This window comes from Sparus aurata, chromosome 1, assembly GCF_900880675.1.
Source record: "Sparus aurata chromosome 1, fSpaAur1.1, whole genome shotgun sequence".
In the NCBI taxonomy this organism is placed as follows: domain Eukaryota; kingdom Metazoa; phylum Chordata; class Actinopteri; order Spariformes; family Sparidae; genus Sparus; species Sparus aurata.
In genome coordinates this window covers 10,590,187-10,607,276 of record NC_044187.1, presented here as the reverse complement: position 1 = coordinate 10,607,276, position 17,090 = coordinate 10,590,187, and the positions used below count along the sequence as shown (strand labels likewise).

The following is a 17,090-nucleotide window of genomic DNA, read 5'->3' as shown; positions in this document are numbered from 1 at the left end:
TACAGCACTAAATCCTGAAGAGAGGGCATGGTGTGCTCCTAGCCACTTATCAAAATGCCTGGCAAGAAAGACGCCAAGAAGGACGCAAAGAAGAGTGGAAAAGCTGAACCGGAGAAAAAGAAAGAGGAGGAAAAAAAAGGGAAGGATGACAAAAAGGGAGGAAAAGATGATAAGAAACCTGGCAAGGATGATAAGAAAGGTGGAAAGGATGATAAGAAAGCAGGGAAAGATGATAAGAAAGGGGGTAAGAAGGGAAAAGAAGAGCCACCCAAGGGAAAAGATGATGGAAAGAAAGGAAAAGACAAAGGAAAGGGTAAGAAAGTGGAGTCTGAGGAGGAAGAGGAGGAGCTTCTGAGTGATGAAGAAGAGGATGAAGAATTAAGTGAAGATGAGGAGGATGAAGAGGAAGACTCAGAGGATGACAGGAGAGGGAAGGGGCGGGGGGGCAAGGGGGCTAAGGGAAAGAAAGGGGGGAAATCTAGACGTGGTGAATACTCAGAAGATGAGGAGGATGAAGAGGAAGAAGAGGAGGATGACGAGTATGAAGAGGATTACAAATCCAAAAAGAAATCTAAAGATGATCGACACCATAAAGGAGGGAAATCTGATGCTGATGCAAAGAAGAAGAAAGGCAAAAAGAAAGAGGAAGCTCCTCAGCTTCCTATAAAGGAAATCCCCAAAAAAGGTCTGAAGAACATGTCTCGGATGTTCATGAAGTTTTCTGGTTTCAAGAGGCGCAGGAACAGCAGAAAGAAGCTGAAAAGTACATCACGTTTGTTCCTGGGGTTAGGAAAGAGAAAGAACCGTCTTGCTAAGAAGAAACGCCGCAAGTCCATACTGAAGAACACCTCTCGATTCATGATGAGGTTTAAGGGCAGCAAAAAGAGGAAAAAGGAGAAAGAGGCCAAAGAAAAGGCGGCAGCAAATGGTGGGAAAAAGCCAACCTATATGTTGCTTCGTCTTGGAGGTGGGGGACAATCAAATGAGAGGAAGGGTGGCTTCTTCAAAGGCTTATTTGGTAAAAAAGATGGTAACGGGCCATCTGACGACTTCAAGAACAGAAGTGTGTTGTTGGGTAAGGTTGCCGCCGCAACTAACTGGCTGACCAAACGCTTCCTGTCCACTAAAATGCGAGGAAATGAAGGTCACCATGGCTGGGGTGGGCATAGAGCGCATAGCCGACAGGCCAGCTCCAGAGGTTATCACAATGGTTACCATAATGATGCTTATGAGCATGAGGAGGATGCTTATGGATATGACCAGCAACATTCAGTCCGCCACAAAGGTTATGGAGGCTATGATGGTGGTTATGGAGATGAGGCAACGGCAGCATATGGAGGCCAGAGTCAGTTTGGTTACTATGACAATGGAGCAGGGGCAGCAGACTATCAAGACCTGGGTTACTATGAGGAAGAAGGATTTTATGATCCAAATGCAGAATATTATGAAGGTGGTCTTTATGATGAGGACATGGGGGAATACTATGACCCTTATTCCTCTGCCCAAGGCTACTATAACAACCAGGAAGCTGATTACTATGGTTATCAACAACAACAGGCAATGTATGGTGATGAAGATCTTGACTTCTACGCACTAATGGGTGAGGGCCATATGTATGGAGGAGAGGTGGATGGATTCCTTGACCCTCAGGCTCAGGGTTATTATGATGAAAATGGTCAAGGAGTTTACTATAATGAAGGACAAGGGGGTTACCTTGATAACGGACAGGCAGATTATTATGAGAACCCTTACGCAGCAATGATGGGAATGCAAGGGGGATTTCCACCAGACTATCAATTAAGTTATACTGATGCTGGAATGCCCTACCAAGACAACAGCTCCCAGCAGGCCACTGGATTCCAAACAGGAGCCCAGCAGGTCTTTGGCTTTGGAGGGCAGGGGATGGATCAGGTACAGGGCCTGTATGGGGACCAGTATGCAGACCAGTTGAATCAATATGGTGATGATACTGGTGGAGTTCAGGGAGGAGAGATGACCTTTAGAGTTCCTAGACCTCAAGTGCGGCTATTTGGAAAAGAGCGTCTGGATGTACCCCTGCCCCCTCCACCTACTTTGCCACCTGATCCAGAATTTGAAGACATGTCAGAAATACAGTATGAAGATCAGATTCCTCTTGCACCTGGTCAATTTGTTGACATGATGTCATTACAGCAACAAATGGGAATGCCACCGCAACAACAAATGATGATGTCTCCTCAAGAACAGATGATGTTGTCTCAACAGCAAACTTTGATGCCCTCACTAGTAATACCACCACAGCAACAAGTGATGTCACCACAGCAACAAATGATGTCACAACAGCAGCAAATGATGTCACAACAGCAGCAAATGATGTTACATGAACAAACTATGTCCGGCCAGATGATGCCATCACAGATGATGTCACCACAGCAACATATGATGTTACCACAGCAGCAGATGACACACCAGCAATTAATGTCACCGCAACAGCAGATGATGTCACACCAAATGATGTCACCACAAGAGCAGATGATGTTGCCACAGCAACAGATTATGTCTCCACAAATGTTTTCACCTCAGGTAAATCTAGCTTTTTTGTTTCATTGATTATACGTACCTTTAGTCTGTAGTACATGACTTTCACAAAAGGGAAACTCTGGCTTTCAACCTGATTCTCATTGTAAACTACATTCTGAGTGACATTCCTATTCAAGGAGTCTTTATCAACTAACTTGCAGTTTTTACAATAAGTATTGTTTTTTAGTTAAGAACAGAATTTTACTTTGCAGTTTCGGTGCATCCTTAATTGAAATGTATCCTCCATATGTGATCCACAAAACATTCTCCTGTAGATCTTATTTTTCATAACAAGGATGGATGTATTATTGTTATACCCTAAATTGTCAACCTATATCCTATTTTCTGCACTACTTTCCTATTTTCACCACATGTTTTACTCTCTAAGGTGTTTCCATTTAAAATACATTAAACATGATTTTGTTGTGTTTTCCAGCAACAGATGATGACAGATCCAATGATGATGTCACAGCAACAGGGTTATGGCCAAGTGCCGATTCCTACTCCAACTGCCATGATTATCAAGCAAGCAAGTATGTCCCCCCTTCCAGCACGGCGCATGCAACCCTCTCCTACTCCATCACGGCGCTCTGTCATCATGCCCTCCCCACAGATGCAACGCCATCCCTCTGCCATGGCTTCCCCTGTACCTTCTCCTATGCTTCCACAGAGACGAAGCCCATCCCCACAACCGTCCATGAGGAGTGGGTTCATTAATGCCCAAAGGCCCCCCTCTGTCATGTCGAGACGGATCTCACCTCCTTCCTCCCCTATGGCCTCCCCCCTTGCCCATCGTAGAATGCAACCTCAGAGATCACCGTCTCCACTGGCTCGAGGTCCCTCACCCCATCACTCTCCCCGTGCCTCCATGATACGGCGAAGTCCTCCACCCTCACCAAGAGCATCAATGAGACAACATTCTCCACCTTCCTCACCACGTGCTTCCATGAGAAGGCGAAGTCCCCCACCCTCTGTCAGTCCAGCCCGTAGCCCGTTTGGAGGAAGAAAGATGCATGGGCCAGTCTCCCCTTCCCTCTCCCCTGGTCATGCATCTCCCTCTCTTTCTCCACAGCTCAGTAGAAGACCATCTCCCTCTCCCTCCCCATCTCGCCGCAGTCTATCCCCTGCAGGTCCCCGACCTGCCCCATTATCTCCTACCCTCTCTCGCCGCTCAACTCGACTGCTTAGGGACCCCACACCGTTGGTCCGGCCTAGGAGGGGAGGAAATGTTCCCTTAGGTACAGTCAGGCCCTCCCCTATGGGTCTCAGAGGGCGCCCAGTTCCCCCACCCACCCAAAATGTGCGTCCATTTCGTGCATCCTCCATACGAAGCAATAGGTCATCTGTTCTCACAGTGGATTCCCTCCATTCCTCCCCTTTTCACTCTCCTCACATGGTCCATCGTGCTCCGCTGGGGAGGAGAGAATCTGGCAGATTTCATCCTCGTCCTATAGCCCGAGGTCGTCCCCTCATGGTCCAGCAGTCTATAAGAAGGATGCCTCCAGCTTCTCCACAGCCCTCCCTTAAACACAGGTCATATCCTGCATCCCCACGCTTGTCTCCACGACTTTCTCGTCAGTCGTCCCCACTTCTGTCCCCTCGAGTTGCCCATCAACCCACTTATGCATCAGAGGCTTATGTGTCTGGTTCCTATGCTGATCCTTATACTGAGCAGACACATCAGTTTGTTGCCCCCTCTTCTCCTATGTTATCTGGTGCTTTGCAGAATCAGGCTATTCGACAAGCCTCTTTCTCTTCCCCCTTTGGCCCAGAGCCATTCCAGGTCGTAGGCGGGGGTGAGCTGGCTGCTGAATATGTAGAAACTTATGTTCCCTCCTCCCCCATGCTTTCTGGAGCAATGCAAAATCAGGCCATACGGGACGCGTCCTATGTCTCCTCACTGCAGAGGCCAATGTCCCCTTATGAACAGCCTTTGCCCCCTTCTTCCCCAATGCCTTCTGGAGCAATGCAAAACCAGGCCATACGGGACGCGTCCTATGTCTCCTCACTGCAGAGGCCAATGTCCCCTTATGAACAGCCTTTGCCCCCTTCTTCCCCAATGCTTTCTGGAGCAATGCAAAACCAGGCCATACGGGATGCGTCCTATGTTTCCTCACTGCAGAGGCCAATGTCCCCTTATGAGCAGCCTTTGCCCCCTTCTTCCCCAATGCTTTCTGGGGCAATGCAAAACCAGGCCATACGGGATGCATCCTATGTTTCCACACTGCAGAGGCCAGTGTCCCCTTATGAACAGCCTTTACCCCCTTCTTCCCCAATGCTTTCTGGAGCTTTGCAAAACCAGGCAGTGAGAGGAGCCTCCTATGCATCTCCTTTTCAAAGGCCTCAGTCTCCATATGCCCCATCTGTACCTTCATCTCCAATGCTCTCTGGAGCCATGAGACATGGTCAAGCACTAAGAGGTGTGGCTTCTTATCAGACTCCACAGCTCCGTTCACCATATGGACCAACTGTTGTTACTCCATATGATTATATCTCTGAGCCTGGCCCAGCACCACTGCTTCATGATGCCCTACAGAACCGGTCTGGTTTGCAGAATGTCTCATCTTTAAGATCCCCAATGATGCAACGCCGTAACCCTTATGCACCAGCTGGACCTCAGCTCAACACTGCTCTTCAACAGAACCCAAGCCTCCGCCAAGCATCCTATCAGACACCAATGCAACTCAGGCGGTCCCCATACGGACCCCCACAACCCACTTCCCCAATGTTAGGAAGTGCCTTACGAAATCCACAGCTGATGCAAGCATCATACCGGCTGCCAGATGGAACCTTGGTGTCACCATATGCAGAGACACATTCATCCCCATTGCTTGGCAATGCCTTGCAGAACCAACAAGTCCGTGGAGCCTCATACATCTTACCTGATGGATCGGTTATCAGGGTAGGTATAAAATAAAGATGTCAAAATAATACTACAACCTGTGATGTATGATTGTGTAAATATGGAACAACAACAATTGTTTTATTATAGTTCTGTTCTCCTATATTGCTCCCCACCCCTACCAACACAGGACCCACGTGCGCCCCAGAAGCCCATGTCTCCCAACCTTTCCAGAGCTCTTCAGAATCAGAATGTCAAGACTGCTTCATATACTCTCCCTGATGGCACCATTGTAGACCCTAGACAGCAAGTAACCCATGACTCATGATTTTTTAATCAAATTGTTTTATTGTATTCCCTTCTTCGCTCTCACTACTATGTTACTAAACATTTATAAGTTGAAGTTGATAAATATTTTTTTCTCTGTTGTCTGTGCTCATTCAGCAACCTATTTCCCCAAACCTGGCTAAGGCCCTTACTAACCCAGCTCTGCGGGAAGCATCTTATTCTCTCCCTGATGGAACCATTGTGATTGACCCCAAAAATAAGTCCCCGAACCTTGCAGCAGCTCTTCAGAACCCTTTCCTGAAAAGTGCATCTTACACCCTGCCGGATGGTACTATCATCATAGATCCACGGAAACCGGTCTCTCCAAACCTCTCTAGCGCCCTTCAAAACTCTGCTTTGAGGAGTGCATCCTTCACACTACCCGAAGGGGTTCAAGACCCCAATACACCTATTTCACCAAACCTGGCTAAGGTTAGCTATTGATTCAAGCTCTTTGTTTTTTTCTGTTTCTGATTATTTTCACACCACTTGTTGCTTTTTTATGAGTGTTGGTCTATTACTGTATCCTTCCTTGATTGCTGTAGGCCTTGTTATGCTTATTTTAATTGGTAATCAAATATACTAAGCTGCTGCTTTAATTCATCTGTCAGTTAATGGAACTGCAGTTGTTTAACCTTACTATAACTAAAAACAGCTGTTAATCCTCAGGCCCTCAGTAACCCAGCCTTGAAAGGAGCTTCATACACACTCCCAGATGGAACTATTATAGTGGACCCAAGGAAACCAAAGAGCCCCAACCTGGCAGCCGCCCTGCAGAATCCCTATCTAAAGGGTGTGTCCTACACCCTGCCTGATGGAACTATCATCATTGACCCAAGGAAACCAGTTGCTCCCGACCTGTCTAAAGTGTGTAAATGTCCCTTAATTTATCTTCACTGCAGAACCTGTTTGTTTAATTGGCTCTTTTTTCACTAACATGGTCTCTGTTTGTTTAAAAAATCAAACCATGTTTAAGCCATTGGAGACTTGTTGAAATACAAAGTTTGATGTCAATGATTTGTACAATTTGGCAAATTCTAATTACAACCTCAAATAACGACCTTGTATCTTGCTCTGCAGGCTCTTACAAATGAGAACCTTCGTACTGCATCATATCGGCTCCCTGATGGTTCCTTGGTTATCCCTGGCCAAAAACCCAACCTCTCCTCTGCTTTGAGACAAAACAGGGCAATGCGGTCCACAGGTCTCTATCACCTGTCAGAGAACTCTGTACTGTCCGGGGCACCCAAACCCAGCCCTCCCAACCTTGCCTCTGCATTGCAGAAGGAGGAGCTCCAAGGTCTCCGTTACAGGTAGGGAGCTATACTGTAAATGGAAACTAGGACAGAGAATTACCTAATTGGTTTGTCCAGGTGTGGCACGGAGTAACCTGTTGAGAAATCATGCCTATTATTAACTTTTTGCCACAGGAGAATAAACCATTACCTGTTTGTACAAATAGTTCCAGGAACTAGGGAAGAAGAGAAGCTAAACTCAGAAACTAAACTATCAATTAAAGTCCCCTTTTGCATTCCTGTTGGCAATTTACACACACCTAGCCAACAATACTTGCATGACTCTGAGGTTTGAGTTTGATATAGGAACTGGAATCTCCCAATCATCAAATGAGACAACGAGCTTTGATGGCTATTCATTTCTGCCATAGAATGTAACAAAGTGATTTGCAAACAGATGTATTTCTCTCGTCATTCACTATGTGCTCCCCTCACTCTGCTCTCTCTCTCTCTCATTAACTCCCTACCTTTCCCAACCATCTATCTCTTTTATGCTTATCTTTCACATTATGCGCTTTATCTTGCTTTTTGTGAAGGCAGCAAGAATGTTTTTTTTTTTCAGTAAACACGAAGATATGTCCTTATCCTGATATTAATACTGGAGTTTTAACAGTCCTTGTTTCATGAATGATGCAGTACACAAGTGGTAAACAAGTTGCAGAGGTGTTCAACTTTGACAAATCTGCGACATTCCATCTATTCCAGTTCAAATGCAGTTATGGTTCCTGAATCAAAAGGTTCTTGGTCCTCTCGGAAAGCAGCATAAATTGGAATTTATTTCACAATGACAAAATTCCACCAAAAACAATTCTGTTCATGGTCAATGTTGTATACCATGTGATATATTTTTTAATTGAAGAGAATCATTCCTTGTTCCACAGACTGCCGGATGGCTCTCTTCTCACTCGTCGGTTCCACAACCCAAGCCTGTCTGAAGCCATCCAAAACCAGCATCTTCGCTATGCCTCATACAGGGTGCCAACAGGCCTGCAGGGAGAGGATGATCGCTATGCTGTTATTCCTCCCTATGGGCCACGCTCAGGACACTGGGCCAGGAATGCCCGGGGAGGAGGGCAAGGAGAGGAAGATGTTTGGGCAGCTGAAAGGGTTTTACCACATGGGACAGTCCAAAATTTGTCAAAATGGTCCATGTACAGAGAAGATGGGGTGTTAGAAGGATATTCACCCACACCTCGATTTGTGGATGGAAAGCCTCAGGACACAGACTGGACTCCTGACAGAGAGAGAGTACCTGGTCAAAGCTGGTATGACAAGGTAGCTAAATGTATTAATTCATGTGTTTATTCATGCGTTTTCATACAAGAATATTAGGATCTCTGTAGATATTATATCAACTCTGCATCAAGTAATGACAATATCCCTCGAGCTACGACAATGTTGCGTGACAGTGTTGGACTGATTACAAACCATTATGTGTGTCCAGATCTACTCTATCCTGAGCATGCCCACAGCGGGCTACAGGGTGAAACGCTGGGCTGAGGGAATGGAGGACATGACACAGCTGCCGTAAGCAGAATCCAGTATTAGCAAACAGCCTCACAGCTCATTCATTCAAGCCACACACTTACAAGCATTTTGTTGCACCATCTTAGAGCAGCACAGCTCATTCCAATGCATATCCTTTTAGTTTCTTAAAGAATTAATTGTATTTTTTGCGCGTGTGTCAACGTGCCTGTAGGCTTTTAAAATCCTTGAAAAACTGTAGAGTTCAGAAATAAATCCCCAGCAATAAGTATGTTAAGTATATGGATATTGTATTAAAGTGCAACACCCAAGAAGATCTCTGTCGAATGATCATCACTTCACATCCCGAGGAATCCCCCGCAGATAGATAGATATTTGTGTTATTTCAACAGCAGTTTGGAAGAAATTAATCCGTAATCATATCCTGACATGCACCCAAGTAGAAACTCTCTCTGATGCCTGATTTTGACTTCACATAATTTTATCAGTTTTTACAGAGATCTCGGGTGTCATTGAAAAGTAATTAATATTGGATGTCAAAGTGAGTGTGGGAATCCTGCTCCAGTGTGACAATATGTGCTCTGTAAATGTGTGTTTAATTTCCTCTGTGTTTAATTTCAGTGAGCTGAATGAGACCACAGTTCTGATGAACCTGAAGAAGCGCTACGACCAGGAGCTTGTATATGTAAGCTTCATTTTTCATATGCAAATTGAATAACTAATATCATCAAATGTCATGGACACTGCCTCCTACATCTACACTCCATCTTGTCCTTTCTCTCTATCCATTTTTTCCTTCCACACAGACCTATATAGGCAGCATCCTTGTGTCCGTGAATCCCTACAAGTTGCTCAACATTTATGGGACAGACATGGTGCTTCAGTATGCGGGCCGCGGCTTGAGCGACAACCCTCCGTAAGGCCTGGGAGTGTGTTTGTGTGTGTGTGTTAGACCTGGGCAATTAGCCCCTGAACTTCAAGCAGGTTCAAGCAGGAAGGTAACATAATTGTCCGAACCTATCAAGACAAACTTAATGATAGCTAGGCTAACCCTTTTTAGAAGATTTCAACATAGCAATATAAGTCATTCTTGATATTCTCACCTTTTTACCTCATCTACGGCATTGACGTGAATGAAAAAATGTTTTCCCTATCCATCCCATGACTGTCGGTCACTATGTGTGTTTTAAAACATCTCCAGGTCCAAACGCATATTGAAAAAGTCTAAAGATTTTTATCTTAAGCCAACAGTATTTAAATGGTTGCACAGCTTGGATGTAAGCTGTCCAGTTTTGAACAGAATATGCAAACAAAACTTTCTAACATTTAACTTTAATGCAAAAAAGATGCCACAATATATTGTTTCAGTATCAACATTGCTTTTTGCACATGCGCAATCGTCACATTACAGAACATAAGATGCACTCCCCTACAAAATCATCTCAGGCACTCTAGAATGATTACATTCTTCCAAGTAGAGCTACTCAACTTAATCTGGTGAAAACTTCAGTATTTCTTTCATATCACAATATTTATCGCGCAAAACAGAAAAGTTGCCATGTCAGTTTTATCCATTTTTGTGCAGCCCTACCTCACACTGTAGCTCCCTTAAGTGAATGTTCTACATCTACAAGTGAGATTCCAAGCTAATGCTCCTTTTCAGACTTAGCTCAGAATTCACAAACCCTGGTCTTATAATAGTAGCATGATACCAGTGAATAATAAAATATAATAAATAACAAAAAGGTTGTTTTACATACCAAAAAAATGGTAAGAAAAAGCACAAATACATATAACACAAAGAATAATAGCTAAGATCCTCACAGCACAAATTAATTAGATCGTACCATCAACACAAATCTAATTCCTGATTTCCCTTTAACATTTAGGGACAGGAATATCCAGCTAAGGAGAAAACATACATATGGAATAAAACCATGTACACAAATCATAGTAAATGGCATTGTTTATGGCATCACCATACTGATCTGATCAAATCCACAGAGAGTCTGATGTTGCCCTGAGCAAATCAACATCACAAAAATGGCCTGATACCAAAATCCTAACTCTGACCCCTTGGTGTGAGAATACCCAGTAGATACATTCAAAATAGTTCTCTCCTCAGGAGCAGAAAGTCAAGGTCACCTTCTCTATCAGGCATTTAATAACCTTGATGTAGATACATATCACAGCGGATGTGTTGTGAGAGGCTGTTCGAAAAGTGGACTTGATGCGTCACGATTAAAAATTCAGCATTTAACTGTAACCTTTGAGTCTATGTGTTCCTGTGCGTGATTGTTCTGTTGTACTACATCTGTCTACATATGTCGTAAGCTGTACTCTGAGACACAGTTTGAAGGTAAATAGAGGTGTAAATGCCAGCACTCTCAGGTGTTAGCAAGAGGCTCTTATTACGCTGCTGTTGGTTGGTTGCCAAGGGAGAGTTCGGTTATTGATTTCACTACCACTTCACATCCACACACAAACACACAACCAGTGAGCATGCAAATGTTTTACTTAATTAAAAATGTTGTGTTGTGTTGCAGTCATCTTTTTGCCATTGCTAATATCTCATATACCACCATGATGGATGCCAAAAAGGACCAGTGTATTGTGATCAGGTATGACATCCAGAGACACAAATCCCTAATATAATGTCTTTTAAACAGAGAAATGCTATTTGTTGAGTGTTTAAATGTGCAATAAGTAGGAATTGGCCACCTGTCAAATTCATACTCAAAACATCAAGGGAACAGAATATCACCACAGTACCGCTAACTGCTGCTAACTCTAGCTGCCCTTAGCTAGCACCGCTAGCACAGGACCAGGACAGCTCGAGGTTAGCTGATTAACATGCTAACTTCATTGGATATCTCTGGAACACAGGTTGATTACTTCAAACAACAACGACTTGTAAAATATTTTTGTCACTTTGTCTACAATGTGTAGCATCTTCTTTATGGGTTATAAAGAAGTGTTGTAAAAGATTCAAGTTAGCTGTTTTTGTAATTACAGCGGAGAAAGCGGGTCAGGAAAGACTGAAGCTACTAAACTGATCCTGCGTTACCTGACAGCCATACATCACAAATCCAACGTCCCACAACAGGTAGATACGCTGTATATTATCTACACGCATGTTGGTAAATACACTGTGGTCATCTAAACTGACACTGTTATTGCTCTCCCTTCTCTACCACCTCTACATCAGATTGAGGTAAGGTGTCTGTTCTTTAGTTCTCATGAACACCACCACTCTTGTTGAAGGTTGCCATGGTAACGTTTATGTCTATGGTGATTGGTCAGATCTTAGAGGCCACGCCCCTGTTGGAGTCTTTCGGGAATGCCAAAACAGTGCGCAATGACAACTCTTCACGCTTTGGCAAATACACGCAGATCTACATGCAGGAGTGAGTAGCAACGATCTCTACCAATGTTGTTAAGAACTTTTGAAACCAAATTGAGGTGAAAGACAGTCCCGTCAACCTCGATATTGCAGAAAGTGATTTTAGAGCATGACAAATAAATTGTTTCAGCGATATATTCAACCAATATTGGCCTATATCAGTATCTCTGCCTATGTTTCCTGATATCCAGCAATGTAAAAACTGTAGTTAATTAACATAAAACATGTTTGATTTCTATCCTGGAAAGTGTAAGAATGCACCTGGAAATTCACTTCATTTAACACCATTTCACCAGGCTACTTGCCATAGTAATGTGCTACCATAGTTTATGTATAAACAATATTCCTATTCAGATCTGATCAGACATTTTATTTGTCTACAACAAGAGTGCAGATGAACGTTAGTTTCTCTGTGAAAAAAGCAAACCCTTGAAAAGCTAACAAGCAGCTTGGATCTTAGCTTGACTCTGAATAGGCTTCTGGTCACACTTGTCTGCATATCTTAGGACGCACGCACACATACACGAAGTGGGCTAAGTGGAGAATATGCAAACAAGTCCCAGTAACACAGTTAGATGAGTAGCTGATCTTCTGCTAGAACTGTGAAAGAGAAGCTCTGAGCACATTACACATGCATGACCTGTTACTTAACTCGGACTTACCCTGTGTGTGTGCGTGTGTGTGTGTGTTTCGTCTACAAGGGGTGTAATCAGCGGTGCCATAACGTCTCAGTACCTGTTGGAGAAGTCCCGCATTGTCTTTCAGGTGAAAAACTCGCACACATGGACTTAGACACACACACACACACACAGAGCAGGTCAGGTTGGAGTCTTCTTACCACTGAGTCATGGCGAGAAAGAGGAGATTGTAGAGGCAGAGGTAGCATGAGGTGTCAAACATGTGGCACTCTGTCGCTTCATCACTCATTCAACCTCCATGACTGTTCCGCGGCAGTATTTCATTCCAGTTTAAGCACCACCACTGATCAAAATCTTTGAATATGTATCGAATATGTGTGACGCTGATTTATGTATGACATGTGAGTGTGCGTTTGTGTTTCCATCCACAGGCCAAATCGGAGAGGAACTATCACATCTTCTATGAGATGTTGGCAGGTCTTCCTCCTAATGAGAAGCGCTCACTCTATCTGCAGGAAGCTGAGACTTACTACTATCTGAATCAGGTGCTTAGAGGAACATATAATACACTCACCTCCACACACACACACACACACACACACACACACACACACACACACACACACACACACACACTCACATACCAAAAACAGAGAGGACAGATAAGGAGTGGTCACTGTAATCAATTTCACAGTCACATTAACAAATGAGATGTCATTTTTTTGAAAATGTGATATTTATTCTACCCAGTGATTAATGGCACAAACTTAAAACTCATTGTGGTCCCTGATTACAGGGTAAGGGACCCCAACAGCTTTGAAGGCTTTGCATCTTAGAGATATTGAGTGATAAATGCAGTTTGCTGATTTTCCTTTCAATATTTACATATTAGTTGTTACTCGTGTGTATATCTTCTAGTGTGGCTTGATGTTTGTACCGCTCTTCAACAGGGGTTGCAAACTATACTGCCCCCCCTATTTTGCATATATGTCTTCACTGTGAGTCATGACTAGTTAAGGGTTTTTACCTTTTTACCTTGTTATTGTTTCATGTTAGCAATTTCACCAAGGCCCAAAGAGCTAAAACAACATTTCACAATAAGGAAATTCACAATAATCGTTTTAAGTCACAGTGTGGCTCAATGGATGGCAGTGTTTGTTGGTCTGTCTGAAATATCTAAAATGGATTACCAGGAAATCCAACAAATGATGAATTCTACAAATTCTGGAGATCCCTTGACATCTTTTCTCATGCTGCTACAACTATCCGATGAACCTTTGGTGAAAACATCCCAATCAGCCTCAGCTGTGCTTTGGGATTAGTGCCTATTACCCAATGTGCTAATATGCTAAACTAAGAAAATGATAAATATATTTGCTAAACATCTACATGTTAGGGCACTGTATATCCCCCCTCTTCCCCCATGCCACCTGCAGCTTTTTTTAATCAGATATATTCTTGATCACAAGTGGCTGTAGTAGCGAGAATGGTCTGAAAATAATGGCAAATGCGGTTTTATCATAGTAACAGTTTGTATATCTGCTGTCCTGAATATTCCAGTTTCCCCTTTTAAATGACAAATGCAGACTTCTGCCTCCCGGTGGTATGGAGAGGTATTTCCTCTCACACAGGCACAGAACGTATAAGCTAGTTGGTGGTAGTCTTTGCAGTGTGTTCATGTGCATTTTTTTTACCCCAGACACAGGTGACATGAGCCGACGCAAAAGTCAGCCTTTGTTACCAGAAGTTCTTTGGTTTCAATTTGGTGTGTCTGGGCCCTTAGCATTGTCATTATGAACATGTAAGTGTGTTGACATTGCCATTTAGATAGCAGTATCTGTTGAATGTGTTGTTGTTACACCAGTAGCCACAACCAGCAGGGATGTCACAGCATACTGACATGCCCTGACCTGTATATTGTCGACATCGCTGCATGAAGGTGAGAAGTTGGAAGTCTTTGAGGTCGACAAAAACACAACTTTCAGCGGCTGATAATTTGCTCTTTAATTAGAGCTGTGATTACACAGGCCGAGGGTATGTTTGTTGTTGTCGATAACGTTGTATGGGTGCGTGTGATTTGTGTGTGCGTGAGTGCAGGGAGGGGATTGTACTATCGAGGGGAAGGATGATGGGGAGGACTTCAGGCGTCTGCTGAACGCCATGGACATCTTGTGTTTCACTCCGGAGGAGCAAAACGGCATCTACAGACTGCTGTCCTCTGTCCTTCATCTGGGGAATGTCTACTTCCAGCCGCACCAGGTCACACACACAAACACGCACGCACACACAAATAGGCTACATAAATACATTTACTTTCACGGCTGAATGATAATGATGATGTTGATAAATGACGGTGATAATGAATGTCTCCGTGTCCCTGCAGGCTGAGGGTCAGGAGGTTGCGTCGGTGGTTAGCGCACAGGAGATTAGGGTTGTAGCTGAGCTGCTACAGGTCTCACCAGAAGGTCTGCAAAAGTCTGTCACCTTCAAAATGACAGTGAGCAGAACACACTTTGCATAAACAATCACACCCTCACACACAGACCTAAGATATGAGGATTACATTGTCATGATTAAAAAAAGAAGTTGTTAGATAACAGATGTGTTTGACCCTCCAGGATACAGGAAGGGAGAAGATCTTTACTCCGCTCACAGTGGAGAGTGCTGTGGATGCCAGGTGAGTGAGTTACTGAATCAAAGTCTGAATATAGTATCTGTTAAATTAGATACTACACAACCACTTCTGGAACAACCTGAAATAAAATCCTGATCTGACGGTCTTGTTGGAGGCTTTTTAATGTCCTCATCCCCCCCCCCCCCCACTCTAAAATCATACCAGGAGACTACTGAGCGGGAGTGAGGAGTCTTTGATATTCTCTTCCAATGTTTGGTAGAGGCATGTGAGGACAAAGGATGTCAGGGCTGGGGGAGCGATTTTTCAGATGTCCTCTGTTTCCATAGGAACCGGGTTTTCTGTTTCCATAGAAACCTTATTGTGTGTTTTTCATAGAGATGCCGTTGCCAAGATCCTGTACTCGCTGCTGTTTAGTTGGCTGACAGAGCGCATCAACGGGCGGGTCTACCCTCGCAACGAAGCCCTCTCCATCTCCATATTGGACATATATGGATTTGAGGTCAAGCTGAAGATTGATCTCGCTCAGTAATGTTTACAGCGCTGATGCGACTGAGCTGTGTTTGCTTACACCCCCACTCTTCATGTGTTTTCTCTCTTTACCCTCCAGGAGCTACAGGTGAACAGTTTTGAGCAGCTGTGCATCAACTACGCCAATGAAACTTTGCAGTTCTTCTTTAACAGGGTCATCTTCCAGGAGGAGCAGGTCAGGGAAACTATGAAGTAATACTTTCAGATTTATACACTGAGGATGGATTTGCTTATCAAAAGACATCTGAGTTTAAACTAGTATAATGATCAAATTTAATTTAGCCTCATAATGTGTTCTTCAATACAGTTAAGTAAAGCGAATTTTCTGGATTACATTGATTTTTTTCTTGGCCATATAAACACGTTAACATTTAAAGAGGATTTCTTGCATTTTTAAAACCATTGCCCTATGTTTACATATTTTTGTTCTGTAACCAGTCCAGCGAGCAACGTACTCCTTGTGGGGAACTTCAGCCATCAAAGTTCCTTCACTAAAAGTGCAGATTTTTTTTACCACAGACGGGCTCTTTGTGATGTTTGAAAACAAAGGGCTCTATTGCAAATCAAAGTACAGGTGGAGCTAACAAAAAGTGAACTATTAACAAAGCTCAACCCAAAAAACAAAAGAGGGCAGTGACAATGAAATGGCAGGCAAACAAAGGTTAGACAAAATCAAACAGGCAACTGAACCTCAAACCCAAAATCATGACAGAGGGACATTTTTGTGAAAGAGTAAGATCCTTTTTGTTTATCTAACAGCTGCCATGTCACTGTAACACAAACAGTAATTTAATTATCAGAAAAATACAACAGAAACAATGTGAAACTCATGTTAGTCCCTTCTGTTAGTCCCTCCAACATGCCAACTCTGGTTAGGTTAAAACAGAATAATTTATGATATTTGGAAAGATGGGTTTAATAATACTGGAATATCCATTAAATATTACATTTGAAAATAGCAAAGAAAGACTTGGAAGTGTTGATATAAAGACAAATGAATGAAGATGAACACGCTTTCACAGCAATCCTACAACAACGTCTTTAATTCTTACAAACTATTGTGGACACAGCAATACTCCAACTGAGGTGAAAACTGCAAACAACCAACATTTGAGTTAGAGGAGTTTTCCCCATGCAGCGACCTGATGAACTTTTTTGCTGTGTGTGTAGGAGGAGTACATGCGGGAGCAGATCCAGTGGCAGCAGCAGCCCTTCAGCCACAACCAGGCCTGTCTTGACCTCATCGCCGCTAAGCCTCATGGGATACTGCGCATACTGGACGACCAGTGTGGTTTCCCTCAGGTACGTGCACACCTGCTTAACTAAACTCTTAATTTCAAACATTAACGGAAATCACTCTAATGTTATGATAATGATA

General features: G+C 43.5%; 1 protein-coding gene across 4 annotated transcripts in view; it reads left to right on the top strand.

The window, feature by feature from the left end:
* myo15ab (myosin XVAb) overlaps positions 1 to 17,090 on the top strand; it is a 61,563-nt gene that overhangs the window by 2,469 nt on the left and 42,004 nt on the right. For all 4 annotated transcript variants that reach the window (XR_003984934.1, XM_030426358.1, XM_030426366.1 and 1 more), the window contains exons 3-24: positions 6 to 2,562; positions 2,996 to 5,461; positions 5,592 to 5,711; positions 5,846 to 6,160; positions 6,398 to 6,595; positions 6,809 to 7,041; positions 7,905 to 8,298; positions 8,468 to 8,550; positions 9,130 to 9,193; positions 9,315 to 9,424; positions 11,055 to 11,129; positions 11,524 to 11,614; positions 11,717 to 11,722; positions 11,812 to 11,915; positions 12,613 to 12,676; positions 12,981 to 13,094; positions 14,647 to 14,808; positions 14,933 to 15,046; positions 15,168 to 15,226; positions 15,560 to 15,683; positions 15,792 to 15,887; positions 16,883 to 17,014. Coding sequence is in view for 3 of the 4 variants with exons in the window: in XM_030426358.1 (XP_030282218.1) it covers positions 55 to 2,562; positions 2,996 to 5,461; positions 5,592 to 5,711; positions 5,846 to 6,160; positions 6,398 to 6,595; positions 6,809 to 7,041; positions 7,905 to 8,298; positions 8,468 to 8,550; positions 9,130 to 9,193; positions 9,315 to 9,424; positions 11,055 to 11,129; positions 11,524 to 11,614; positions 11,717 to 11,722; positions 11,812 to 11,915; positions 12,613 to 12,676; positions 12,981 to 13,094; positions 14,647 to 14,808; positions 14,933 to 15,046; positions 15,168 to 15,226; positions 15,560 to 15,683; positions 15,792 to 15,887; positions 16,883 to 17,014 (7,632 nt within the window). In the remaining variant the exon portion in view is untranslated. The remainder of the gene's footprint in view (positions 1 to 5; positions 2,563 to 2,995; positions 5,462 to 5,591; positions 5,712 to 5,845; positions 6,161 to 6,397; positions 6,596 to 6,808; positions 7,042 to 7,904; positions 8,299 to 8,467; positions 8,551 to 9,129; positions 9,194 to 9,314; positions 9,425 to 11,054; positions 11,130 to 11,523; positions 11,615 to 11,716; positions 11,723 to 11,811; positions 11,916 to 12,612; positions 12,677 to 12,980; positions 13,095 to 14,646; positions 14,809 to 14,932; positions 15,047 to 15,167; positions 15,227 to 15,559; positions 15,684 to 15,791; positions 15,888 to 16,882; positions 17,015 to 17,090) is intronic.